The sequence below is a fragment of the Drosophila mojavensis genome, unplaced genomic scaffold (genome assembly GCF_018153725.1).
Source record: "Drosophila mojavensis isolate 15081-1352.22 unplaced genomic scaffold, ASM1815372v1 contig_136, whole genome shotgun sequence".
In the NCBI taxonomy this organism is placed as follows: Eukaryota; Metazoa; Arthropoda; class Insecta; order Diptera; family Drosophilidae; genus Drosophila; species Drosophila mojavensis.
This window is the reverse complement of record NW_025318667.1, coordinates 5534115-5559166: the sequence shown is the minus strand read 5'-3', so window position 1 is coordinate 5559166 and position 25052 is coordinate 5534115. Positions and strand designations below refer to the sequence as shown.

Genomic DNA, 25052 nt, shown 5'->3' with positions numbered 1-25052 from the left:
TACAATCTATAACTAATTGTGAAGATAGTGAAGAATATAGAACTTGTCTCGCAAACATGTTCATGAGAGCAGCTGGGAATAAGTAGAAATGCTTTAAAGTTAGTTGGTAGTGACAGATTAGCAGATGTTCAAATCATTCCATACCTAATTTTGAGGTGTAGTAGGCCAGTAAGAGGGAACAGCACTATGGTTAACTATTAATGAATATAAATCAATCGATACTTACGATGAGGCTGGTGAGTGGTAGGAGTGCGATGATCGTGAATGGGTTAAGCAGAAGAGGAAGAACTAACAACAGGCTCATCCCATTTTCTTTTGATCGATAATAATCGATCGTGTTTAATATTAAGTTAATATATCATCTATATAGCACAGGCAACAAGCAAATATTATTCAAGAAATTATCTAACAGTGTAAAGAGATAATTTCTTGAATAATATTTGCTTTGCCTGTGCTATATAGATGATATATTAACTTAATATTAAACACGATCGATTATTATCGATCACAAGAAAATGGGATGAGCTATCAATATAGCATAAGCCCTCAGTACATATGGTATATAGCAGGTGCTATCAGGCAGCACCCGATATTGTATATAGAAATTGTATGGTATATGGAAATATACATATATTTAAAATTTCAAGTGCTTTCTTTCTGTAGTTGACGAGATCGCTGGGATCAAGATTTCTCCTGTTCAAGAATATTTTATAGCATCTGCCTTGCCGCCTCTCAAAAACCATAAAGCCTCGCACTTACTATTTCCAGGAGATTTTAAGCCCCATTTCTTTGCTTTCGTATTGACATTAAAAAAGAAAATATTCAAAATGTTATATTTTAAATAACTTTATATTATATATTTTCATTATTTTTTTCGTTCAATAAACTTAATTGCTAACAATAATAATAATAATAATAATACAAAAAAAAAAAAAAAAACTATTTACAAATTTGAATCAAATTGAATTTAAAGCTATTAACACATTTTTGATTTAGACTTAGGGCTTAGGGTCTACACTAAGATCGAGGCAGACGTACTCGTGGATCAGGGCCGAGCAGCCCGCCCGAGCTACCATATGTACAAGGCTGAGATCCGGCCAGGCCGAGTCTCGCGTTGGCTGCTACACGCGCGACTGGTGCGGACCGTAGACGGGGACGTTGTGGAAGCTGATGCCCGCGTAGAGGGGCGCCTGGAGGGAGGAGGCGGGGGCCGCCGTCACGGCCAGCATCGACTTGCCGCTGGCGTAGAGATGCTTTTTGGGCAGCGCCGCCGCCGACGACTTGTGCTGCGTCATCAGCGAGGAGCTGGGCGAGCCGCCGGCGACCAGGCGGCTGCGGTAGCTCTCGCAGGTCTTGCGCGACCACACCCACATGCCGGTCAGCGTGCCGCCCACCAGCTGAAAGAAGATGCGCACCAGCGCCGGCCAGGCGCTCAGCTGGGCCGGCTGCACACAATCCTCCGGCGTCGCGCAGCTGGGCACCGCCTCCACGTACCGCTCACAGAAGGCGGCCACCACGCCCGCCGCCGTCGGCACGAAGAACAGCAGCGAGAAGATCACAAAGCGTTTGCGTATCTGGGCGAAGCGCTGATGCGCCAGCGTCGGCTGCAGCTGCTGCTGCAGCGAGTGCAGCGACCGGGAGGCGCGCAGCGTGAAGTAGAGCCCGAGGAGCAGCAGCGCCAGCGCTGGCAGCTCCACAAATCCGGGCGCCGTGCACATGCCGGTCAGCTCGCTGGGCCGCACGCGCTCCAGCAGCAGCGCGGCGATGGGCGGCGCCAGCGGCGGCACCCAGGCGAGCACATGGAACAGCCCGGAGCGCTTCTCCAGCGCCTCGCTGGACCACTTCTTGTGCGAGGAGAGGTAGAAGCAGAGCGCAAAGATCAGCCACCAGCTGGCCGCGCACAGGCTCAGGTACGAGGTGCTGATGTACGAGGCCAAGCAGGGCGGGGTGAGGGCGCAGGCCGCCCGACCCGCTCGCCCGCCCGGCTCCTGCAGCAGCGCCAGGCTGCGCGCCTGATGGAACACAATGCGCTCCAGATAGCAGACGCTGAACAGATTGTAGCACAGGCAGAGGAACAGCACCGGACGCTCCGGGTAGCCGAAGCGCGTCGGCTCCGCCCAGAACGTGACCAGAGCGAACAGCGTCAGCACGAAGCACACGGCGGACAGGCCCAGGACGAGGCTCTCGGTCAGCTTCTTCTGCTGCGTCGAGTGGAACGCGTCGCGCTGGCACTGCGGCAGGCACTCCTCGCCGTTCAGCGGATTCACGCTGAAATTCTGCGGACAAAAGCCAACGCCGACGCCGACGCCGACTGAGCCAACTGAGCCGGCTGCGCCCGGCGCTCCGTTGCTGGACGGCGATTTGCCCAGCTGCGCGGACATCTTCCAGGCCATCCAGGACCAATACAGTTGCTGCTGTTGCGGCGGCGGCGGCTCGGCGGCCGAGGTCTGTTGTCCATCGGCGCTGGGCGCTGGCACGCCCACAGCGGAGCCTTCGCTGGCCGCCGCCTCCTGCGGTATTTGCATGCAGAGCTCGTGGTTCTCCGGCTGGGGCAGCGAGTCGCAGCTGAGAAACTGCGGCCACAGCTGCATCAGCTCCGGTGCCGCATTCGCGGCACATTCGCCCTTGACCGTCTCGCAGAGCGACTTGCAGGCAGTCACGGGGCGTGGCACATCCGGGCTGCAGAGCGGAAACAGCGCCGAGCAGAGCAGAAAACGTGCTCGCCGCGAACAGCCAGACTCGATCAGCGGCAACAGTTTGGCTATCTGCAAGAGAGAGAGATAGAGAGAGGGAGAAGAGAGAGATGAGAAATGAGTTAAGTGTTTACGATTATATTCATGATTGCAGAGACTAATTGAATTTTGTAGAGGAGTGACGCCTTAATGCATAGATTGAGTAGTCTACGACTAGAAGAATTCAAGTATTCAGCATTTTATAGTGCAGAGTCAAGCATGCCCTTCTTCTATACAACTTGTACTCAAAGGTCTAAGGGAATAACGGAGGGATGAATGGTAGGACGCTAGGATGAATGAATGGACGGTAGCATAGAGAGTCGGGTGGGGTAGGAGGATGGGTGGATGGAAGAAGAGCTGGCCAGGAGAACGGTAGAGCGAATGTAGCGACAGTCTGTATTCAGTCCAAGCCTTAAAGGTTTAATATGAATAGAATTGCTATCAGTTAATGGATCAGTAGGTGTTAGTAGGTGGAGTAGGTAGAGCAGTAGGCACAGGGTTCCTCGACTTAAAGCTGAGAAAAGAAAATTAACATAAATTCTCAAACCAAAACTCATATTTTGTGGAGATATAGGAGTCTTACCCCAAAGCAGTAGAATAATAGAGAACCAACTTTTTGCATCAACCTTAATAAGTAGATTAATAAAGAATCTAATTGTTTAACCATCTAGCGAAAGGTTGAGTATTATAGAGATATAGCTCAAAGTTGATTTAAATAAATACCATATACTGATATATTTCGCATAGTCAGGAAAAAGTCTTATTGGCTAATTAGAATCTAATTGGGCAAAGATCTAGCAATAATTTTGGCTCTAATACAGCTACTCATATCCTAGTCTAGTCTGACTGTCTTATATGTATATACAAATATACATAGGGATTATGATTTCGATTTATATTTCCACTGCCAGTTATTTTCCCTCTCCCTTCTCTAAATTCCCTTGCCCAATGCCAACGGCCTTAAGATCTTCTCCATGCACATTCTCCACAATTAACTTTCCAATGGTTTAGCGCAATCTCTATAGATCTAGAGCTTTATCAATTAAGACTGGGTGCTGCTTTCAAATCACTCAGCGCAATCTTCATAGATCTAGAGCTTTATCAATTAAGGCTAAGTCAGGTACTCCCCGGCCACAGTAAAACTTGAAAGTTTGCCGCCAAATAATTAGAGCGAAGTGGGCAAAAAAAGAACTCGGTAAATATGTGCGCAAAGTTAAACAACAAATACTAAAAGAAAAAAAAAAAAAAAATATAAGCTCAATTCTAAACAATAGAAAAAAAAAATGAAAAATTTAAACAATAAAATTGTCGGCGTTCCCATTCACACCTCACACTTGGGCAGGGGCGTTCGGCGCCGTTGGCATTTGTTAATTGTTGTTGTTGTTGTTGTTGCTGTTGCCGTTGTTGTTGTTGCTGTTGCTCCTCATTGATGTCTATAATTTTATCTAATAAAAATGCAATAAAATTGTAGTCAAACGTAGACGAGGTTTGCGCGTTTATCTCTTTGTTCTTTTGCCGACCGAATCGCGTCTAGTCGCAGCTACAACAGCAACTAAAACAACAACTACAACTACTACAACTGCTACAACAAATGTTAACAATATAAAATTGGAAAAAAAGCAAACGACAACAGAAAAAATATCTAATTGCATTTGTTTACAGTCAATTAAATAGTTTTGTTTATCTAACAATCGCAATCTGCGAGACATTTTGTAACGCGCCCCTCCTCAACAGCAAACGAACGAAACTCTTTCATCTCTAACCAATTATCAAGTGAATTTATTAGGTAAACAAGCTTGCAATTGACATCCCTATCAAAGAGTATTTCAATTTGGATCAGGAATATCTATAAATGGTTTCAAGTCGCATCATCAAATGGATTTTTATTATTATTATTTTTTTTTTTTTGATATTTCAAGTACTTGGTATTTCAAGTACTTCAATTTCTTAAAGTTAACTGAACTCTATATTTGTCATAAATTTTGTGAATTCATATTTTAAAGTCTTGCGAATATAAAATTTGATCGAACTAATGTATGGACAGACGATTAATCGGAAAAACGTTTGGACTGATGGAGGGACAAAAGGATGGACGGTTATACGAATGGGCGTACGGAAGGAAGAATGGAGGGAAGGATGGAAAGAAAGATTGAAGTAAGGATGGATGAATGTAAGGACTCAAGGAAGGATGGATGGAGAGAAGGACGAAAGGAAAGAACGGATGATAAGATCCATGAAGAGAAAGACGGGGAGAAGGCGGGGGAAAGGACGCAAATAACGGAACGAAGGATGGAAAGAAGTACGGAAGGAAGGATGGTAGGATGAACGAAAGAAAGGGCGGAAGGAATGACGGAATGAAGGATGGTGGGAAGGATGGACGGAAGGAAGAACTGAAGAAAGGACGGAAAGATAGAAGGAAAGACTGAAGTAAGGATGGACAATAGGAAGGAAGGAGGTAGGATGGACGAAAAGACGGAGGGAAGAAAAAACGTTAGAAAGCAAGGCCGGGCGGATAGACAAACGGATGACGGATATCTGGACAGACAAACGGATGGATACACCCCAGAGCATATAGCTAAATGCAGACTAAGGTTAAAGGGAAAGTAGGAATGGAGGGATCGTTGGACACACGGACTGATTGACAACCATATGTCTAGAACCTCTCAGTTCGCCATCCTCTTCAAGAATATATATGTATATTAGAGCTCAGACAAGTATATTTCTAAGGAAAATAATGTAATGTAGTCTGAAGTTAACAAAAAGAAAACCTGCCTTTTACTGTTAAGAGTAAATTAACATTTCATGCCGTATAACATTACTTTAACAGAAACAAATGCAATTTGTGCTTCAAGTCGAGCACGCCTTCCGCTGTAGACCATTTGCTAGTCGTTGCAGGCGAATGCAACTCTCTGATAACAGTGTTGAATTTCCCATTAGTCGATGACAAATGCGGTTTGTGTGAAAATTAGCGACAAACTTCGCACATGTGACGGGCCAAGTGGCGGAGGGAGAAGGGGCTGCAGCAGGTGAGTCAATATCGATATGGCTTCCCATGCCCGTTCGCAAGTGTTGAGCGCAATTACGGGCTAATTACACGCAATGCATCGAATGCCTGCAAATGGCGAAAAGAAACAGACCAAAGCGTTTCCGAGTTGCGACTATTAATTGCAAAGCCAGATACAACTTCAATCGAAATGATCCGCAAGCAGAGGTAAAAAACCAATACAGAGAGAGAGAGAGAGAGAGAGAGAGAGAGAGGGGGAGGGGGAGAAATTATGATACATAATAATAAAGGCGAACGGGGTCCAGACATGTCCGTCAAATAATGACGCTGACGCTGACGATGACGAACCCCGAACGTCCCGGGCGAGGCATAAAACATTTATGAGTTTGCGGAATTTTCGTCTAGAAGACGACCCAAAAGGGTTGCGGATTTGGGCCAGCGCTTAACGCGTATCTTAGCCACAGCCAACAGAAACAAAAAGCAGAAAATAAAAATGTGAAAAAAGACTGCATCAAATTAGTGAGACGTTTTCTCAGGAAAGAGCCCAAAAAAAAAGCTAAGAACAACAGCAAAGCAAAAAAAAAAAAAAAAAAAAGCAGCAAAGGCTTTGTGACTCCCAGTGCGGCACTTTGACATGCATTTGATGGGTTGACATGCGGTCCCAAGACCAAGTCCCGACCGAGCTTCAACTCCAGCTCCAGCTCCGCCTCCGCTGGCTCGGCTCGGCTCGACTTGGCTTGGCTTGGCTTGCCTCGACTTGGCGACCAACATCCATCGAGGCTGGAGCTCTCGAGTCTCGGTTTGGCATTCATTCAGCTGCCACAGGTTTAGCTGGGCTTTGCTTCGCTTTGTTGTCTTGGCCAACATACTTGTTGTTCTGGCTATAATTAAGGTACATTAGGGCAGTCAATAGCCACACACACACACACAGACACAGACACAGTGAATCACTGTATAGCCGCTGGTCATGTGGAACAGCGCATTAGGCACGCAATATACCCTTCCGAACAGATATATATATATATATTCAAGCAGATATATATTTCATATGCAATATGAAAAACATACAAACACATATATACAGACATCTATATATATTATACAAATACAGCTATAGAACTAACTCTGCTTCAATTTGAGCAACTTCTCTTAGCAGTTTTACATTATTCGATCAATTTGCGAGGTATTTCATAGTCGTTCAAATATCTTCGATTGAGTTCGTCTCTCGTTTCGAATTTTCATCCAAGTTCTTTTGTGGCAGCCGCCTGTGAACTATTATTGTCAGATCGCGCTAGCATCCATCTCACTTGCCCTTTCTTCCAACCTCTCTCTTCATATCACACTCTCTCTCTCTCTCTCTCTCTCTCTCTCTCTCTCTCTCTCTGTCTTTCTCAGTCTTTGCGTCTATTATGCTGACCCAGAGGCAATAATAATTTAATGATGCTGCAGTCAGGCTTCAACAATAGCAACAAGTGTCAGGGCCCCATCATCATCAGCATCAGCATCAGCATTATCATTATAATCATCATTATCATCATTGCCATCGTCATAGGCCAGGCCGAAAACTGAAAGGCAATCAACCTAATAGACAGGCCAACCGCATCTATAGTCATAGACACAGGCTCTTCAGGGCAACAGAGTGAGTGAGTGAGTGTGTGAGAGAGAGAGAGAGAGATGGACTAGCTACGAAAGCTGTTTCACGCTTTTGGGCCACAAACAAACGGCCGGCCAAGTGTCTGAAATGTGTTATTAATGCCGCTTTGTGCTGTTCTTTTTTGTTTCCCCTCTTTTTTTTTTTGGTTTTGTTTTTTTCTTGCTGCCAAATGCAAAAGGGCAAACCCGACTTGCCCACAGTCTCCGTCTTCGTCTGTCTGCCTCGCCCCCTGCCCCAATGCCCATTCCCGAGCCGAGGCGGTTTTGCGTCTGCGCATCGAATGCAATCTGCAACGCTGTGAGCATTTTTTGGCCACGCAATTGCCGCAGAACAGCAACAACAAGAAGCAACAACAACAAAAACATTAAAAAAGAGGCCGCGATTCGCTGCGCCGCGCCGACGCGCAACGCGTTGCACACCCGACAAAATGCAACAAATTCGTTTTGCCTGACATTGGCATAGAACGTGAAAATATGATTTTTCTTTTTTTTTAATAGTTGAATTTCAACTGAGCTGAAAATATTTGGGCAAAGATTAAGAAAAAAACAAAAAAGGAAACAAAGTAAGCTCATTCTCGCTACAAAGCAGTCAGATTAATTTTCTGATCTACCACGCCCCCATTTGGTATATAACTATAAATTATTTCAATATCAATATTAATATAGAATATCAGCATATAGTTAAAAAAATATATAGAAAATATATATCATTTTGCTTTTGGACTGCCAGCTCGAGTATACATTTCAAATTTCAATTCTCTAGCACTTGAAATACCATGCTTCTTGATTAGCCACGCCTCTAGTGGGCGGATCGTGCAAATCTACTTTACAATTCGAAAGTAAACACGAGTATATGTTACATATTTTAAGTCTCTAGCTTTCATAGCACCGAAATGGCTTAAATTCATACGGACAAACGGACGGTCAAGAATATGGACTGAGATATGTCCACCAATACACTCAATTCGCTTTCGTGAATGAGTATACAAATGATTTATTGAAATATGTATTTATATGAAAAAAGTATATATACAATAGGAGATCAGATTTTTTTCAATTTACACATAAATTCAAATTATCAAGTATTATTGAGATCGAATTTCTTTCAAGGGGATAGAATTTTTTTTCGATTTATCGCGATTTTCGTACGAAATTTCGAGACTTCTATATTCTATATTCTATATTCTATATTCTATATTCTATATTCTATATTCTATATTCTATATTCTATATTCTATATTGTATATTCTATATTCTATATTGTATATTCTATATTGTATATTCTATATTCTATATTCTATATTCTATATTCTATATTCTATATTCTATATTCTATATTCTATATTCTATATTCTATATTCTATATTCTATATTCTATATTCTATATTCTATATTCTATATTCTATATTCTATATTCTATATTCTATATTCTATATTCTATATTCTATATTCTATATTCTATATTCTATATTCTATATTCTATATTCTATATTCTATATTCTATATTCTATATTCTATATTCTATATTCTATATTCTATATTCTATATTCTATATTCTATATTCTATATTCCATGTTCTATATATTAAACAAGTTTTGCCTTTGCAATTGAAACTGACATTTTTGTCGCCATTTAAATGCTAAGAATACAAAAAATTGCTTTCAAGCTTTGCGCGATTTTCAAAAAAATCGATCATGAAATTAACTTTTGTGTCATCGAGCCATGTCTGTATGTGTGTAAAATGAAAAAGTTATGCTTAATTTGTTTCAGCTAAAATAAAGTTTTTTTTTTTCTGTAATTTATCTCTAGGCATACGCGCAGCTCTTTGTCTCTATCGCTTTCAAGTCGAGTTTCGTTTCGGATGTGGTTTTTTCTTTACATGGATATAAGCTTCTATAGGGTGTGCTTACTTTAGCATTAAACATGTTAGGCAAGTCATTTTCCGAGACTATTAAGTGAATAGACAAGAGATGAGTTGACGAAGATTGCTTTGGAAAGTTTGCTTATATCGATTTTATTTTTAATGGAAGCATATTTGATACTGGGTTTACTATATGTGTATACCGTATCCATGATATGTGTATATACAACAGGCTGGTCCATAATCGATGGATATATACTATATAGTTAGATTGAGGCCTAAATGCTTAGTATGAGCAGAGCCAAGGAATAACAGAGCTTGAGGGATCGTAAGAGAAAATTCGATCAATAAATGAGATATTTTCTTGGCCAATTTTGTTGGCGATTTAGGAAATTTCTGAATTAACATTAAGTTAACATCAGGCTTCAATTGGAAAGAGTATTTCGTATTCGATATGCCAACTATAAATCATTTTTTCTCTGTTGGACTGGCGGCAATTCCTTCAGTTCAGCCTGTTTCACACATTTTTTTTTCATCATATGTTGTTGTTGTTGTTGTTGTTCCTTTGACGATTACGACGTCTCGGGCCAAGCTAAATAACATTTAATCTTGTTTCGGTTTGATAATGTTTTCGACTCTCGACCGTCTCGACTCGCTGGCTTGTTGCCTGGCCATGTTCACAATTCAATTACAAGCTAAGGAACAGCAACAACAACAATAACGACAACAACAACAACAAACAGTTGACACCTGAACATAAACGCAAAGTTAATGATTTCTCGATTTTGATTAATGATTTCGCCGCAACGAAATCAAATGAAATGAAAGCAAAGCGAAGCCAAAAAGGCGAAGCATTCATGTTGCCCCAACGATTGTGCGTTGTTGTTGTTGTTATTGTTGTTATTGCTGCTGCTGCTGCGGCACTTTGGCTTTGAATATTTCGAAAGGGAGCTAGAGCTAGAGATATACCAGCACACAAATACATATATCGATATATATATGTATGTGTGTGTGTGTGTCTATGCTTGGGGCCAGAGCTAGGCTTGGCGGCATCCTCCATTCATTAACGCTTAATGCCTTTAGCCATGATCCTCGGCTCGCCGGCGACATTTAATGCGCCCAGACATCTGCATAATCTGCTCTTAAGTAATGGATTAATTTATAATTTTCTACGCTGCATCCTCATCGTCGTCGTCATCATCGTCGTCGTCGGCTTCGTTTGCTACATGCTACGTGGGCATTGCTACCTGCGCTCCGGGTGCCCAGGCTGCTCCCAGGCCGAGCCAACAAATTATAGGCTTAAGCGCCAGGCCAGCTCGATAGCATGAAACTGGAACTGTTCTGCCTTTTGGCCAGCCAGTTGGCTCGCCACCTGCCCCTACCCCTGCCCTGCCCCTGCCTCTGTCCCTGCCACTGACCCTCCTGCACCTGCAACTGCAATTTGTTATGAGATTAGTTTGCTTCAGCCCAAGCGCTTCCATTGCCATCTAAGATACTCAATGAAACAGTAGCTAAAAGCTGTTGACTGTGTTCTTGACTCCAGTCGAGATCCCTCTTGCGTCTATATATACATTGGTATCTATCTACAAATATAGTTTCTACGACTAATCTACGCCTTTTTGTATATACATATATCAATTCCTTGACTCTATAATCTATATCTATCTCTAGAATCTATATAAGTGAAAAATTAGCTAAAAGCTTTTAACTAGGATCTTGACTGGATCTCGACTCTATATATAATTGAGTTGTATATTGGTATCTATATAGCTTCTATAACGAATCTATGGCTACTAGTATATACATATATGTATATCAGTTCCTTACAAATTAAACAATAACTAAAAGCTGTTGATTAGATCTTAGGTCTATATTAGGGTTGTCGAATATTTTCAAAATATCGTATCGATGATATTTTATGTTTTGAAATAAATAACAATATGATATTTGGTATGCAAATCGATATATCAATATTTTTCGATACATTTCAAGCTCAACTCAAGTATATCCAAATATCGCATTTTTCGATATTTGACCCAAATAATATCCCGATATATATATAATATTTAAAACAAAAAATATCGATACATTGATATTTCAATATATTTTTGACAACCCAAGTCTACATATACTACATAGTATATACACATCATTTCTATGATATAATATTGTATAACTTCTTTCTGTATGTATACTGCCCAACTAAGACTGTTGACTGACTTGTTTGTTGACTAGATCTTAAGTCTATATACATACATATACTTCATTCTATATATATATATAACTACTTTAACTAATCTATATAAATGGGGAAAAAAAACTGAAATCTGTTTTCTGTTTTGTAGACTAGATCTTGTCTACCTATATATACAATACATATGTAATTTCCCTGACTTATCTATACTTACTACTATATATATGTAAATATATATAATTTCCATGGCTAATCTATGTTAACTTCTTTCTCTAATCTATACTAGTTTCTCTACATATATAGCTTCTATAATTAATCCAAGCTAATTCAGTTCACCTCATCAAGCTGCTATAATTTTCTCAGATCTTGCCTGCTTCACTTTGTTATATTTATGCCAAACTTATGCTCTATATATATGTGTATGTGTATGTGTGTATATTGTTTTTTGCGTTCCCAGCATTTGGCTGCGTGACTGATTTCCATAATCATTATTATGCCAATCATCATTAGCAGAGCTCATCATCATCATTATCATCAGGCTGATGCGTGTGCTCTAACAACTTCAGTCAGCTACTTGAGCTTTCAGCGTGCTCAAGAGACAGCCAGAACTATGAATGAGTTCTATGTGTGTGAGCTGTATGTGTGTGTGTGTGATCTGTGTGTGTGTGTGTGTGTGTGTGCTGTCTATGTATTGAGCATCTTAAGCAGCGGTTTTTTGTTGCGTTATCTTGAAGCTGCATCTAGGCGGCGACTTTGGCCTCCACAAATTGCTCAGCTGCCACAAGTGACAAGTGTTGCAAAATGCCTGAGCAAAGTACCGCAAACTAGACACACACACACATACACACACACAGAGACAGACAGACAGATAGACAGACAGACAGATATACAGTGAATGCTCGCACAGCTAGTAAATCTTTGAAGCTTGGCAGCCGCGCTTGGCCCAGTCAAAGTCAAGTTTGGTCAGCCGACAAAAGCGTCGTTCACGATCTTCATATGAACAGGACGGCAGCGTTTTATCTTGCTGTCAGTTGTTGCTGTTGGTGTTGTTGTTGTTGTTGTCAGTGCATTTATTTGATTTGCGCTTTATTTGATTTAGTTGCTCGCTTAACGGCCACGTTGCGAGCCATTTGATACGAGCCAAAAGCCAGGCCGGCCGGCAGGCGGGGGCGGCTGTTTGGGGAATGGGGCAGCTGAAGTTTAGTTGGATTATCGCTGTGGCTCCGGGGTATCGACAGTGGCCACAGCGTCCACAGCGGCCGCTTTGAAGTGCACCAATTGATTTAATTTGCTTTTGAAAGCGCTTGCAATTAGCGAAGCTCGATTCGCGATCCCCCAGCTAGAAATGCGAACACAAATATGAATAATATGCGCGAGTGTTGCTTTTATTTTTGGGGCCAGCTGTGTCAGCGAGCGTTGCTATATATACACATACATATATACATCTTCTTCGTTTTTTTCTTTTTCTCAGTGCTGGCTCAACAGGTTACCGTGAGAGGCAAATTTGGAGCTTTGCTGGCCGTCAGGCGTTAATTTGCATAATTAAGACGCCGCCGCGTGACAACGATGCGATGATAAATCGAAGCCGACGACGTCGACGTCGACGTCGAGCAGGGAAAAGCTAAAAAGCAAATGCGAAATCCGTAGATGACATCATAGCTGAGCGAACTGATAGATCTCAAACAATCAGGCCGACTTTTTGTCTCTGTAATTAAGCAGCTGATAAGCGACGCCGCATAGCTGACTGGGAACCCCAAGATCCAAGCTCCAGGCCCCATGCTCCATGCCCCATGCGGCGGCATGCAACTGTCAAGCGAGCACTGCCGACATATGAATGTCTTCTCACAGCTAATTGACGTTTTGACTGCCGACGATTGTCATTCAAAACGGCCAATGCAATGGCCAGCCAAATGGAATGAATCGAAGCGAATTGAAACGAAATGAAATGAAATGCTCGCCGACGTTCTTGGCTCTTGCCTGCCAGCCAAGCCAACTCAAGTTGGCCAGCCAGCCAAGGCAGCCAAGGCAGGCAGGAATGCAGGAAAAAGAGCTAGAGCTTAATGGCAGCTACAGTGCTAGAAGCAGGCAGCCGCATCACAGACACAGCGCGGGGCAAACAACTAGAAGCAGTTGATGAAATGTTTAGGGGAAAAAGTAGAATCAGCTAAGGATATAAAGAATCGATTTGGATTGAGGCTACAAATGTTTCTATACCTTTTGAGGCCATTATAAATTAGCTCTAATATTCTATTATGATTCATGTAACATTTTATAGATTTGCTAGAATATTATATAATATTTTAGTATGATTGAAGTCAAGAATTTGCCAAATAAAATAAATATAGGTAGTAAAATATATAATCTAAAATATCTTGAAGATATTTCATACCTCAAAGATTTCTCATATATTCTCAAAATAGAAAAACAAAAATTGTTTTTGGAACTTAAGCAATAATAATTAAGCTCAGCATATAATATATAGAAAAATGTGGTAGTATAGTAAGCGAGAGAGAGAGAGAGAGAGAGAGCGAGAGAGAGAGAGAGAGACAGAGAGAGTCAGAGGTTTACAAAATTTTCGTAACAATAGCATATAGATCTTAGTTCTTATTCAAGATCTTAGAAATCTAAGACTCATCCAAAACATAAAATAATGCTGGATAAAAACTATAGCAACAAGATCTTGAGGAATCATACAAACTTATAATTCCGTCAAATAATATTGCAATAAGAGTAACAAGATCTTGAAGAATCATAAAATACTATAATAATTACCTATAAAATTATAGCAATAATATATAGCATATATTATAGCAAAAAAGATATAAAAATTACCTATAAACTTATAGCAATAAGATCTTAGATAATCTATATAAAAGATACGATATTGCATTATAAAGCTATAGCAACAAGATCTCAGCAGTTATGAAAATTTCAACAACTGTAGCAAGTCTACAGAGTATATAATTATATTATGTATTACAAATTATATTGGATCTCTTATACTATATATCTCTGTAAAATTCTTATAGCAAAGGCTTTAGGCAAATCGAAATTTGAGCCATGTTTCTGGAAACAATCAGGAAATTGTTAAACTTGCATAGCAATCGATACAGAAAGATTTACTATATTCAGTTGGTAAGCGTTTCTAATCAGCTGCGCCGCGAGTGTGGCAACTGCAGCACCGACTTCAGCTGGCAGCTCGATGCCAGGCAGCAACGGGCTGTGGCTACACTTCGCCTGCCATTGGCAGCAGTTAGACAAACAGTCAGCGACAGCGGCGGCTAATCTTTGGCAGAAATCTGCCAGGCAGACCGACAGAGAGACAGACAGCTCAAAGGAGAGCCACAATGGCAGCGACTGCAACTGCAACGGCAACGGCAACTGCAACTGCTGACTCTGCTCTGGCTGCGGCCTGGCAGTACATGAAAGCAATTGCGCTCAGTTTTGCGCACGCTACAGTTACAATTGAACGTCTCGAGCCATTGTATATATATATATACTATATATAGACAGGCGGGCAGGCAGCCGGTCAGCCCTGACCCAACCACACACACTCACACACACACCCAACTGGACGATCGCTCGGCTTAATGTATTCAATTTGAGCATGGAGTCCAAGTCGGCTGCACTTGCGTCTAGCCTGTCCCGGTTTTTGGGCTGACAATTTTGTCAGTTGCCCCGACGCATGGATAATACATCCAGCTTACATGAATTTTTGACAAAACAAAAACAACAACAGCAAAATTAAAACGAAGAAAGAAATACAGAAAGAGAGAGCAAAACAAAGCCTTGCAGCTGCGCCACGCGCACTTGCCATATGCACGATGCGATCGTTCGGCGGGCGACGGTTGGGAAATTATCTTTAGCCAAAGCAATTCACGCGAGCTCAGGCGCGCAGTTCAATTAACTTAATTGCCATGTAATTACGCGCTGCAACAACAACAACAACAGCAGCAGCAGCAGCAGCAGTCAGCAGTCAGCTACAACAACAACAACAACATCGGCAACACTGGCACAGTTCAACGTCATCTTCAGCCACGGCGGCATTCAGCATCCTGCTGCAAAACAAAAGACTTAAGACACAAACCTGCTGCGGCGGCTGCTGCGACTTTGCCTGCTATATTTTGTTTTTTATTTCCCTCCTCTTCCTCTACTTCTTCTTCTTGGTTTTTTTCTCCGTTTTCTGTATTTTTTATGTTTCATGGCAACGCGATTTTTGTTGTTGTCGCTGTCTGCATTCTGAATACCCTGGACAGGCAGAGTCAGACAACGTTATAGTTCGATTCTATGCCATGAAGAAGAAGCAAGATATCCTTGGCAATATGCTAGACTGCTAGAAGACTGACTTCATTGGCGGTATGCTACTAATAACAATGACAATAACAATGACAATGGCAATGGCAATGACAATGACAATGGCAATGGCAATGGCAATGGCAATGGCAATGACAATGACAATGACAATGACAATGACAATGACAATGACAATGACAATGACAATGACAATGACAATGACAATGACAATGACAATGACAATGACAATGACAATGACAATGACAATGACAATGACAATGACAATGACAATGACAATGACAATGACAATGACAATGACAATGACAATGACAATGACAATGACAATGACAATGACAATGACAATGACAATGACAATGACAATGACAATGACAATGACAATGACAATGACAATGACAATGACAATGACAATGACAATGACAATGACAATGACAATGACAATGACAATGACAATGACAATGACAATGACAATGACAATGACAATGACAATGACAATGACAATGACAATGACAATGACAATGACAATGACAATGACAATGACAATGACAATGACAATGACAATGACAATGACAATGACAATGACAATGACAATGACAATGACAATGACAATGACAATGACAATGACAATGACAATGACAATGACAATGACAATGACAATAGCAATAATTCGAATGATTAGAATAATGTATTTCATGAATCTCACATAATAATGCCGCTGACTGTGATGATAATGAATACAACTAATGCTAATGCAATATCTAAACTGTCTACATAGGGCATCTGTCAGTCAATCAAGATTCCCATCGGGTTTTTTGTTCCTTTTGTGTTTTTGCTCTGCTCGCTCAGTGGCATCGCATCGTTACTCTGACATTCCTGCCTGGCTTTTTCCCTGGTGCGGCATTTGAAAAACGTTGCTGCATTTTTTGCGTGCTTTTGTGCCTTGGGTCGTCATCGTCGTTCGTTCGAGCCGGGCCAACTAATTGTTGTTGCCAGGACGGAAAGCGGGCACTGGCACGGACATGGGCGACGGGCAACAGTTGCTAGCGTCTGTGCCACAGCCAATGTGAATGTGTGGAGGCAACCTTTTGTCAAAAATGTTTTCGTCAACATTGTGCAGTGCTTCATCATTATATCAAGTCGTTGCCAGAGTTATGCCGGCCATCGAATGACAAACGATCCATAGTTAACCGTCACACACACACACACATACACATACACAGAGACACGCATCCACTTTCAGTGGCATTTGAACTGCCAGCGCCAAACTTCAAAGTCATTTGTCCATAAGTAACTGATGCATTATGTTCGGGGTGCGCATTGTTGTTGTTGTTGTTGTTGTCATTATTATTATTATTATTATTATTGTTGCTGGTCGGCAGCACTCAAACATTTGACATTATCATTGCTAAGTCCCCTCAAATGCCGCCCTGACATTCTTTGAGTCTTTGTTACGGCTGCTTTGCTTCTTCTTTTGCTTCATTTTTTTTGTTTTTTTTTGTTTCTACGAACATTTGCCCACATAATTACAATACAAATATACATATATGTATATGTATGTGTACGTATATATATATATATGTGCGTTTATATCTGAAAACGTAACCTGGTAGCTTTAGCTAACAACAACAACAACAGCAACAACTTGGCGCTTCACATTTCAGCGTCTGTCTGATAAGCGAGCGACTCTTATCAAAACGCCGCCACGGATTAACTCTGGATGAGTTTTTCTTTGCTAAGAAAACAACAACAATGGGGCGAAAAAACAATCTTTTTGTTGCTGTTGTTATTGTTGTACAGAAAACTGATAGCTGAGAGCAATGCAAACACATTAAGTATTTATCAAACGACCGCCAAAAAAAAAAAAAAAAAAAAAAAAGAAAAAAATTATAATAAAATAAAATAAAATATTACTAAAAAATATTGAAAGAAAAAAAAAATAGAATTAACTTAAATATTAAAAAAAAAAAAAAGATTAAATAAATAAAATAAATAAGAATAACAATAATAATAATGATTTTCTTTTCTTTTAAATTTTCTTTAAAAATATACATATGTTTATAAATAGTATATGTGAAAATGTAGAAATAGAAAAAAGTGTATACGAGGTCTATTCTTAAAGTCTAATCTACTTTAACGTACTTTCAATATCCAATTATGGATAATATCGATAAGTTCGCCCGCTTTGGACATCTTTTGGTTCATCTATAGATTTTTGGCTATTGCAAAACTTAAAGCAAAGAAGAAAGATTTGTGAGTTCCCAAATTGAGTTCGCTCTTTACTCTCAGAGGTATCATATCTACTTCTATTCTGCATATTCACATTTCTCATGCAAATTCGGAGTTTCGAATATCCGTATTTTCTTCTGCACTTGTTTACTCTCAGTTCGATTGTTGATTTAGGTCTTGGGAATTGGATGACATCAACGCGTTTAAACTGAAAACTTTGACCAGGGTTCCACGGTCTGGCTATGATTTCATAATCTGCATTTTCATTATTATTAAAAAAAAAAAAAAAAAAACTAAACTGTGTGAAATATTTTTTTGCGCCTAGTTCTTTAATCAAATTGTGAAGCAATTGTGGGCATATAGATATAGATATTGATATTGTGGTTATAAGTGTGAGTATGTGTGTGTGTGTGTGTATATATCAGATATTTATATTGAAAGCGTTCTTTGATAAGCGGCATAATTGCCATAAACATTTATGGCTGCCTCTCAAGGGGGGGCAAGGCTGGTGTGGGGCGGTTGCAGCCATCTAAAATTTCTTCAGCTTGAAGTATTCCCTTTGGGCTTGTTGTTTATCAGATGCCACAGAGCCACAGTGCCACACACTGACAGAAGAGCCCTGCCCCAATCCTGGGCCATGCCTAATGGGCTCTGATTTTGAAAATCAAACAGTTTTATTGTCGCCATCGTTGACTTTATGGAGGAAACTTTGCGGCTTCATGTGATGTGTGTGTGTGTGTGTGTGTGTGTGTTTATGCTATGGGGAGACTATTGCAATTAATAATAGTATGAGAAGAGCAACGAGTGGGAACAGAGACAGAGACAGGGGACTGGCTCTGGGGGGGCGGGGTAAGTGTGCTGCCTTTTGGGCACATCGGCAGTTTGAGTCTCAGATCTTCGCTGTGTCAGCGGCTAATGCGTTGTCCAAACACAGCGCCCAAAACGCTGTTCAAATATTTACAATTACTTTACATAAACGCTATAAAGCGCAACAGCAAGGGGCGCTGGCTGGGGGCAGCGGTAGAGTTCTCCCCCCTCCTCTCGCTCTCTCGCACTCATCTGTCATATTTAAGGCACAAATCCGACGGGCGACGGGCCGCAGCTTGTCGTGCTGCTTCTTCTTCGTTTTCTTGTTGTTTTTTCTCTTTACTTTTATTTTGTTTTTTGTTTCTTTATCGAAGGCGATATGACAAACATGACAGCGAGTAAGACCGTCTCCCGTCTGCCGCCGCCCGTCTCTTCTTATCTCCCCCTCCCTCTCTCTCTCTCTCTCTCACACACACACACTCTCTGTGTCTGCCCGGGAACACGTGAAATGATAATGGACAAATAAAAATCTAGCAGACATACAGCACGGCCAACAACAACTGGCGGGGTGACCAGGTGGGGTGCGGCAGCAGTGGGGCATAAGCAAGTCAAGTCAAATAGCATAGCAGGCAGATCTCTCCACATGCCACACACCCACCAGGCCCTTCACAATGCGTCGCTTGCACTTGCCCTCGCCTCCATATCTCACCGTTCCCCGTGCTGTTGGCTCTATCTATCTCTATCTCGATTTCATGCTCTCCCTGTCTCCCCATCTCTCTCGCTCGCTCTATTTGCTCTGTGGGCGTTACGACCGAGTGCCGACAAAGTGCTCGTCAACGGACAATTACAAGCAAATTAATTCAACGTGTGCTGCAACACCATTACCCATTGCCCCCCTCCTCCTCTCCGGCTGCCCGTCCACTACCCATTGCCCCCTACAAAGCACCCTTAGCTGAGCAGCGCACCTCTCCATAGATAAACATCAATCGAAATTGAAGAACTTGGACACTTGTCGAAGTGCTCCATGGCAAATTGGTTGAAAGTTATGGAAAGCATTTTCCAATTGACATGGGACAAAATAAAAGACTCCAAATATAGTCCAAGACATTTGCTATATGTATATAAAATATTATAAGTATCTGGACATACACATATTGTATTATATGATATATGGGCATTATGCTATGATATTATATAGCATTATTATATTTTTCACATATTATATATATTATATATATATCTTGATTGATGTTTATATGAATAAGTTGCGAAATCTGCTTAAGAACTATCGTGAGTTTTTAGTTGAAAGTGCTTATGTTTGTATATTCGATTTTCGTTTTCCGATATCGATACTCGACTATCGATGTTCGATATCGATAAGCCAGTTCACTCCTCAGTCAATTATTGAAAATAATTTTACTAAGAAATTTTACAGTTCGTCTTCGATTTTTCCACACTCCAAGCAAAGAATCTGATATGATTTATTTTGGTACGTCGGGAATAATATATAATTTTGACTCAAGTATATAAAGGGCAGTATTCAGGTTCCTTACAAAATATATATCTAATCATATATCATATATATGTAATATATATCAAATCATATATCATATATATTCTTATATATCTTTGATCTGCTTAAAGAAATCGTAAAACTTTTTCGCAGTTTCAACTTAAACATAAAGAAAACTTTTGTCTTTGAGATGGAAATTTTGTTTTTATTTCCGTTCATTTCTTTGATTTTCGCCTTTGCCTTTGATAAGTTTAGTTTTCATGGAATGCATTTGAATCTGGCCACACAAAGCTTTTTGATGGTTGTTGTTATTGTTGTTGTTGTTGCAGTTGGACTTTTCTTTTGATAACTTGAGGTTTATGTTGTAGTTGTAGCTGCTGCTTGTAGTTGTTGTTGTTGTTGTTTTTTCCTATTTCTATCCGCTTGCAGTTGAAAAGTCTTTGATCTGCTTTTTATATGCTTCCGATTTAATTTCATTTTATTTCGTTTGCTGCTTTCGTTTTTATTGCCCACTTGAAACATGTTCGACTTTTGTTTGAGTTTCATCTAAACAAAGACACAGACACATACACATACACATACACATACACATACACATACAGAGACAGACACACACAGGGGCATAGTCATGCACACGCATCTCAGGCTGCAAAATTGAACATTTCGTTGGTCTAAGCAGACAGAGAGAGGCAGAGGGAGAGAGAGAGAGAGAGAGGGCGCACAAGATAATGGAAGTCAGGCAGACAGCAGGAGAGGCAGACAGACATCCATTTAGGGCATAAGAACGAACGTTTACAACAGCGCCAGGCGCAGGCTGCGATAAGAAAGGCAAAGTAGGCGGCAACGCGAACCGAACGCCTCCAAAAACCAACGCAAAACCCATGGGCAATGAACGACTGCCAGATACGCAGCCAGCCGAAGTGAATTGCTATGGACTGAGTAAACTCTGCCATATGAACTAAGCATACTTATAGATATATGTATGTATATACATACATATATTCATTCACACAATATCTTATTAAACTCTCAATTATTGATCTCTACACCTTCCCTGAGCACAGCCAGTTACAGGGTATGCCATAGCCAACTGGCTGGCATGGCGTGGCCTGGTGCCGCATTTTATGGCTTTTGATACTCTGTCGGCGTCACAGCGGCAGCAGCCGCAGCAGCTGCAATCAGCTGCAGTCTCTATTGCCCGAGAGCCGCTGCACTTAATGCCGCACAGCATCCCAATGACCAAAACAGAAAGCGGCGCATGCGCTTGGTAGGGGCGGGGGGTAGAGGCGGGGGTAGGGGCAGGGGCTGGGACTGGGACTGGGACTGGGGTAGGGCATGAAATGCAAGATATATACTCAAAAGAGCCCGATGAATGCCGCAACAGGCAAAAAGGTGTTAATGGACTTTGGCCAAAAGAAAGGCCCCGACCATGACCCCGACTACCGTCCGACGCTCGACGTCTTCCGACCCCTGCAATGCCGTTTGTCTACGCGTCGCACATTTCTCACTTCTTTCTTTCTTTCTCACTTTTTCACTATTTCTCTTTGTCTCTGTGTATGCGTGTGTGTGTGTGTGTCTCCCTATTCGAAACTCGGCTTTTGTGGATCGCGTCAGCTCGTCTCTAGATTTCCACTAAACGTTTGCCCCATTACCATCAGCATTATCCGGCTCCGTCTCCGTCTCTGTCTTCGTCTCTGTCTCTGTCTCCGGCTGCTGCCTCATCTTCTTCATCGTCTGCCACAGCTTTAGGCACGCACTCGGTTCGACTATTTCCATGGTAAATTATGGCCAAGACTGAAGCTGACCTCAAATGCACTTACGGCCAAAACGAACAAAAAAAAAAAAAAAAATGCTCAACTTTAGTTCCAGTTAACAATTTCTTGCTCATTTCGTCATTTCATTTTTTTCTGCTTCTTCTTCTGCTGCTGTTGCTGTTGTTGTTGTTGTTGTTATTTGCTCTTTGTAGTTGCCTCTTCACATATTGTTTGCTGCTGAGCTGCTGCTGCTGCTGCTGCTGCTTCTTTTCATTTTGTATTTTTCTTTCTTTTATCATTTTATCTGGAACATGCAAAGGCGACGCCGACGCTGACGCTGACGTCGACGGCGCAGTCACTGATAGCAGGCAGCGTTTTACATTGAAAAGCAATTAAATGTTTGCGGCTGTCGCTGCTCCAGAGTCTTTTGACTGATAACTTGGCTGTGCGAGTGTGTGTGTGTGTATGTGTGTGTGTGTGTTTGCTGACTTGTCTAGATATGCTTAAAGTAATAGAGTTCCCTTACATTAGGTCCCGAACGAAACTCCATATATGTAGATAATGAAGCAGAGAACCCGAAAACATCCAAAAGTCCTTTCAAGGAAATTACCGAAACTGAGGATCATTCTTTCTTATAGCAGGCATTGCTATTCAAATTGTAGATTCTATTTGAAATTTGAACAGTTCTTAGCAGATTTTATAGCTGGCATAATGCTAAGGCTTGAGCTGATATGGCTTCATTTAGAACAAGTCGAATAAATGGAAACATAGGCAAAACAACTCTCAGCATTCAAATCACATTGAGTACTGCGATAAACCATCATAATGCTTTCTATATCTCACAAATACTTCGCTATCTTTAATAGAAATTTACAGTTTCATCTCATATTTGATATGGAGTAATCAAATCTCAGGTAGATTAGGCTAGAGGACCAGATTGCCCTAGGCAATTTGGTTTCAGGATTTATGGATTGTGGATCAATTGAAGAAAAAGAGTTGATTTTACTGTATGATCAACTCTCTTTTAATAATACTCCAAGAAAAGAGCTCTGAATCTATATAGAGTAGGCATAGCTGACATTTTTGCCTTATAAACTACAAGGGTCTTTGGGTAATTGATCCAAGATCCACGATCTATGTAGTATGAAATATAGGAGATGTATGTATGTATAAATATAGGAGATGTATATGTATGATATATAAGTATATAAGTTGTATGACATCTCATTTCAGTTAGCATAGATAAGTTTTTAATCGATTTTGATGACAATTCAGTTGAAGAGGAAGAGTTCTTTCTTTCTCTTTCTCTTTCTTTCTCTTTCTCCCTTCTCTCTCTCTTTCTCTCTCCCTCTGTTTGTCCTTCTCCAGACTTATCAATAAGCAAAGCTCTACATGTCGCAACGCCCCCATGAAGCATGGATCAGCTACCAAATATGTCATCGCCATCTGAACTAGAATTCCGTAAGGTCTATTATTCTACATATACACTTATACCATTATATGCAGTGGAATATACATATTAGATATATCTCTTATTCTACATATTATTATTATTATATATTATTACATATTGTTCTACCTATCATATATCATAACATATATATATGCATATTTTATATATCTCTTTATCCTTGTATTTCACATATGCTATCTCCTTTATAGGTAAGCAGTTGCCTGTTCTACTACAGCTATGAATCGATTTTGATGGTTTCTTCTGATTGACATTTCGGAATCCCCCGAGAGACTTTGCCCTCAGTCTTTATTTCAATTTATAGTTTAGTATTTGTTTTTCCCTGGCTTTCGTCGTTATCTTGTGTACATCGCGAAACGACAAAGCCAAAGCGAAAAGCCACAAAAAAAAAAAAAAAACAAAACTCTATATATATATATAGAAATTTTTTCATATATGTTTGTGCACACATAAAAAAGACGTGAAGAAGAAGAGGAAGCAGCTAAAAAGTGGAGGCGCTTTGATCAACTGCCGCCAGTTACCGTCAACGTCACAGCAACTGACACAGCGCCGACTTTGACTACAGCTGGAGCTCGAGCTGGAGCTGGAGCTGGAGCTGGAGCTGTAGCTTAAGCTGAAGTAGAAGCTGAAGCTCTGGTCATGTCCATATCTACAGTTACAGATCCGTCTACGTCTCCGGCGTCGCAGTCCGATGACTTTCGCAATGCCTTGTGACTTTTGAACACTTTTTTGTTTTTGCTGTTTTTTTTTTTTTTTTTTTGTGTGTTTTTCGCACGTAAGCGTCAAGAATTGTTTTTATGGCCACACACCATACCGAAAGGCAAGCCGCTTATCGGGGCACAGGCATCGGCACAGGCACCACCACGGCTCAAGCACAAAGCTAGGCCAGGCTGGGCTATGGAGGGGGTGGGTGGGACTCTTACCTGCAGCTCAGCCTCCAGCTGATTGGTGTGACCCGCGAGATTGGGCAACGCGGTCATATTGTAGCCGAGCCCCTGGCAGGCGGACACGGCGATGCGCTTGCACTGTAATCCATTGGGGCTGTTGCCGCCGCCGCCGCCGTTGGCAGCGCTGCCCGCGGCCGCTGCCTGCGCCTGGTGGCCGCTGCACTGCAGCAGGCAGGAGGCGAGCAGGGCCAACAGAAGTTTAGCGGCCAGCATTACGCACCGATTCGACTGCTTGCAGAGCTGTTTTCACGGGTCTGGTCACTAGCGGGCCGTACACTAGATCTTTGTGGCTAGTTCAGGATCAGAATTAGGATCAGGATGAGAGGCTGACAGATCAATTGGGCCTCATTGTTCACAATATGCGAATCATTCACTCGCGCGGGCGCTGCTTTTATCAGCGAGTCACGTGAAAAAAAAATATTGAGTGGGTGGGTAAATCAAGAAATCAAGACTCGATTTACTACAATTGAATAATAAATATATTTCCGATTGGGTCAGGAGGCACTGTGTGAGTCGTACGTAATTTATGTAATTTGAGGTGCGACTGTAACGCGTCCACACTGCTCGATGTTTCAACGT

At 41.3% G+C, this 25052-nt stretch overlaps 1 protein-coding gene across 1 annotated transcript; it reads right to left on the bottom strand.

Annotated features, from left to right (window-relative positions):
* Positions 1–924: 924 nt before the first annotated feature.
* On the bottom strand, positions 925–25052 carry LOC6585996 (frizzled-3). Its single transcript, XM_002011584.4, has 2 exons — positions 24450–25052; positions 925–2765 (listed from the first exon to the last, which is right to left on the bottom strand). The coding sequence occupies exons 1-2, from the start codon at positions 24684–24686 to the stop codon at positions 1122–1124; spliced, it is 1881 nt and encodes a 626-aa protein (XP_002011620.1). The 5' UTR covers positions 24687–25052; the 3' UTR covers positions 925–1121.

Excerpts from the sequence above, each read along its gene's own strand:
- LOC6585996 (XM_002011584.4), bottom strand. The coding sequence starts at position 24,686 with ATGCTGGCCGCTAAACTTCTGTTGGCCCTGCTCGCCTCCTGCCTGCTG. Across the intron at positions 2,766-24,449 it reads AGCTGGAGGCTGAGCTGCAG|ATAGCCAAACTGTTGCCGCT; the intron begins GTAAGAGTCCCA and ends TCTCTCTTGCAG.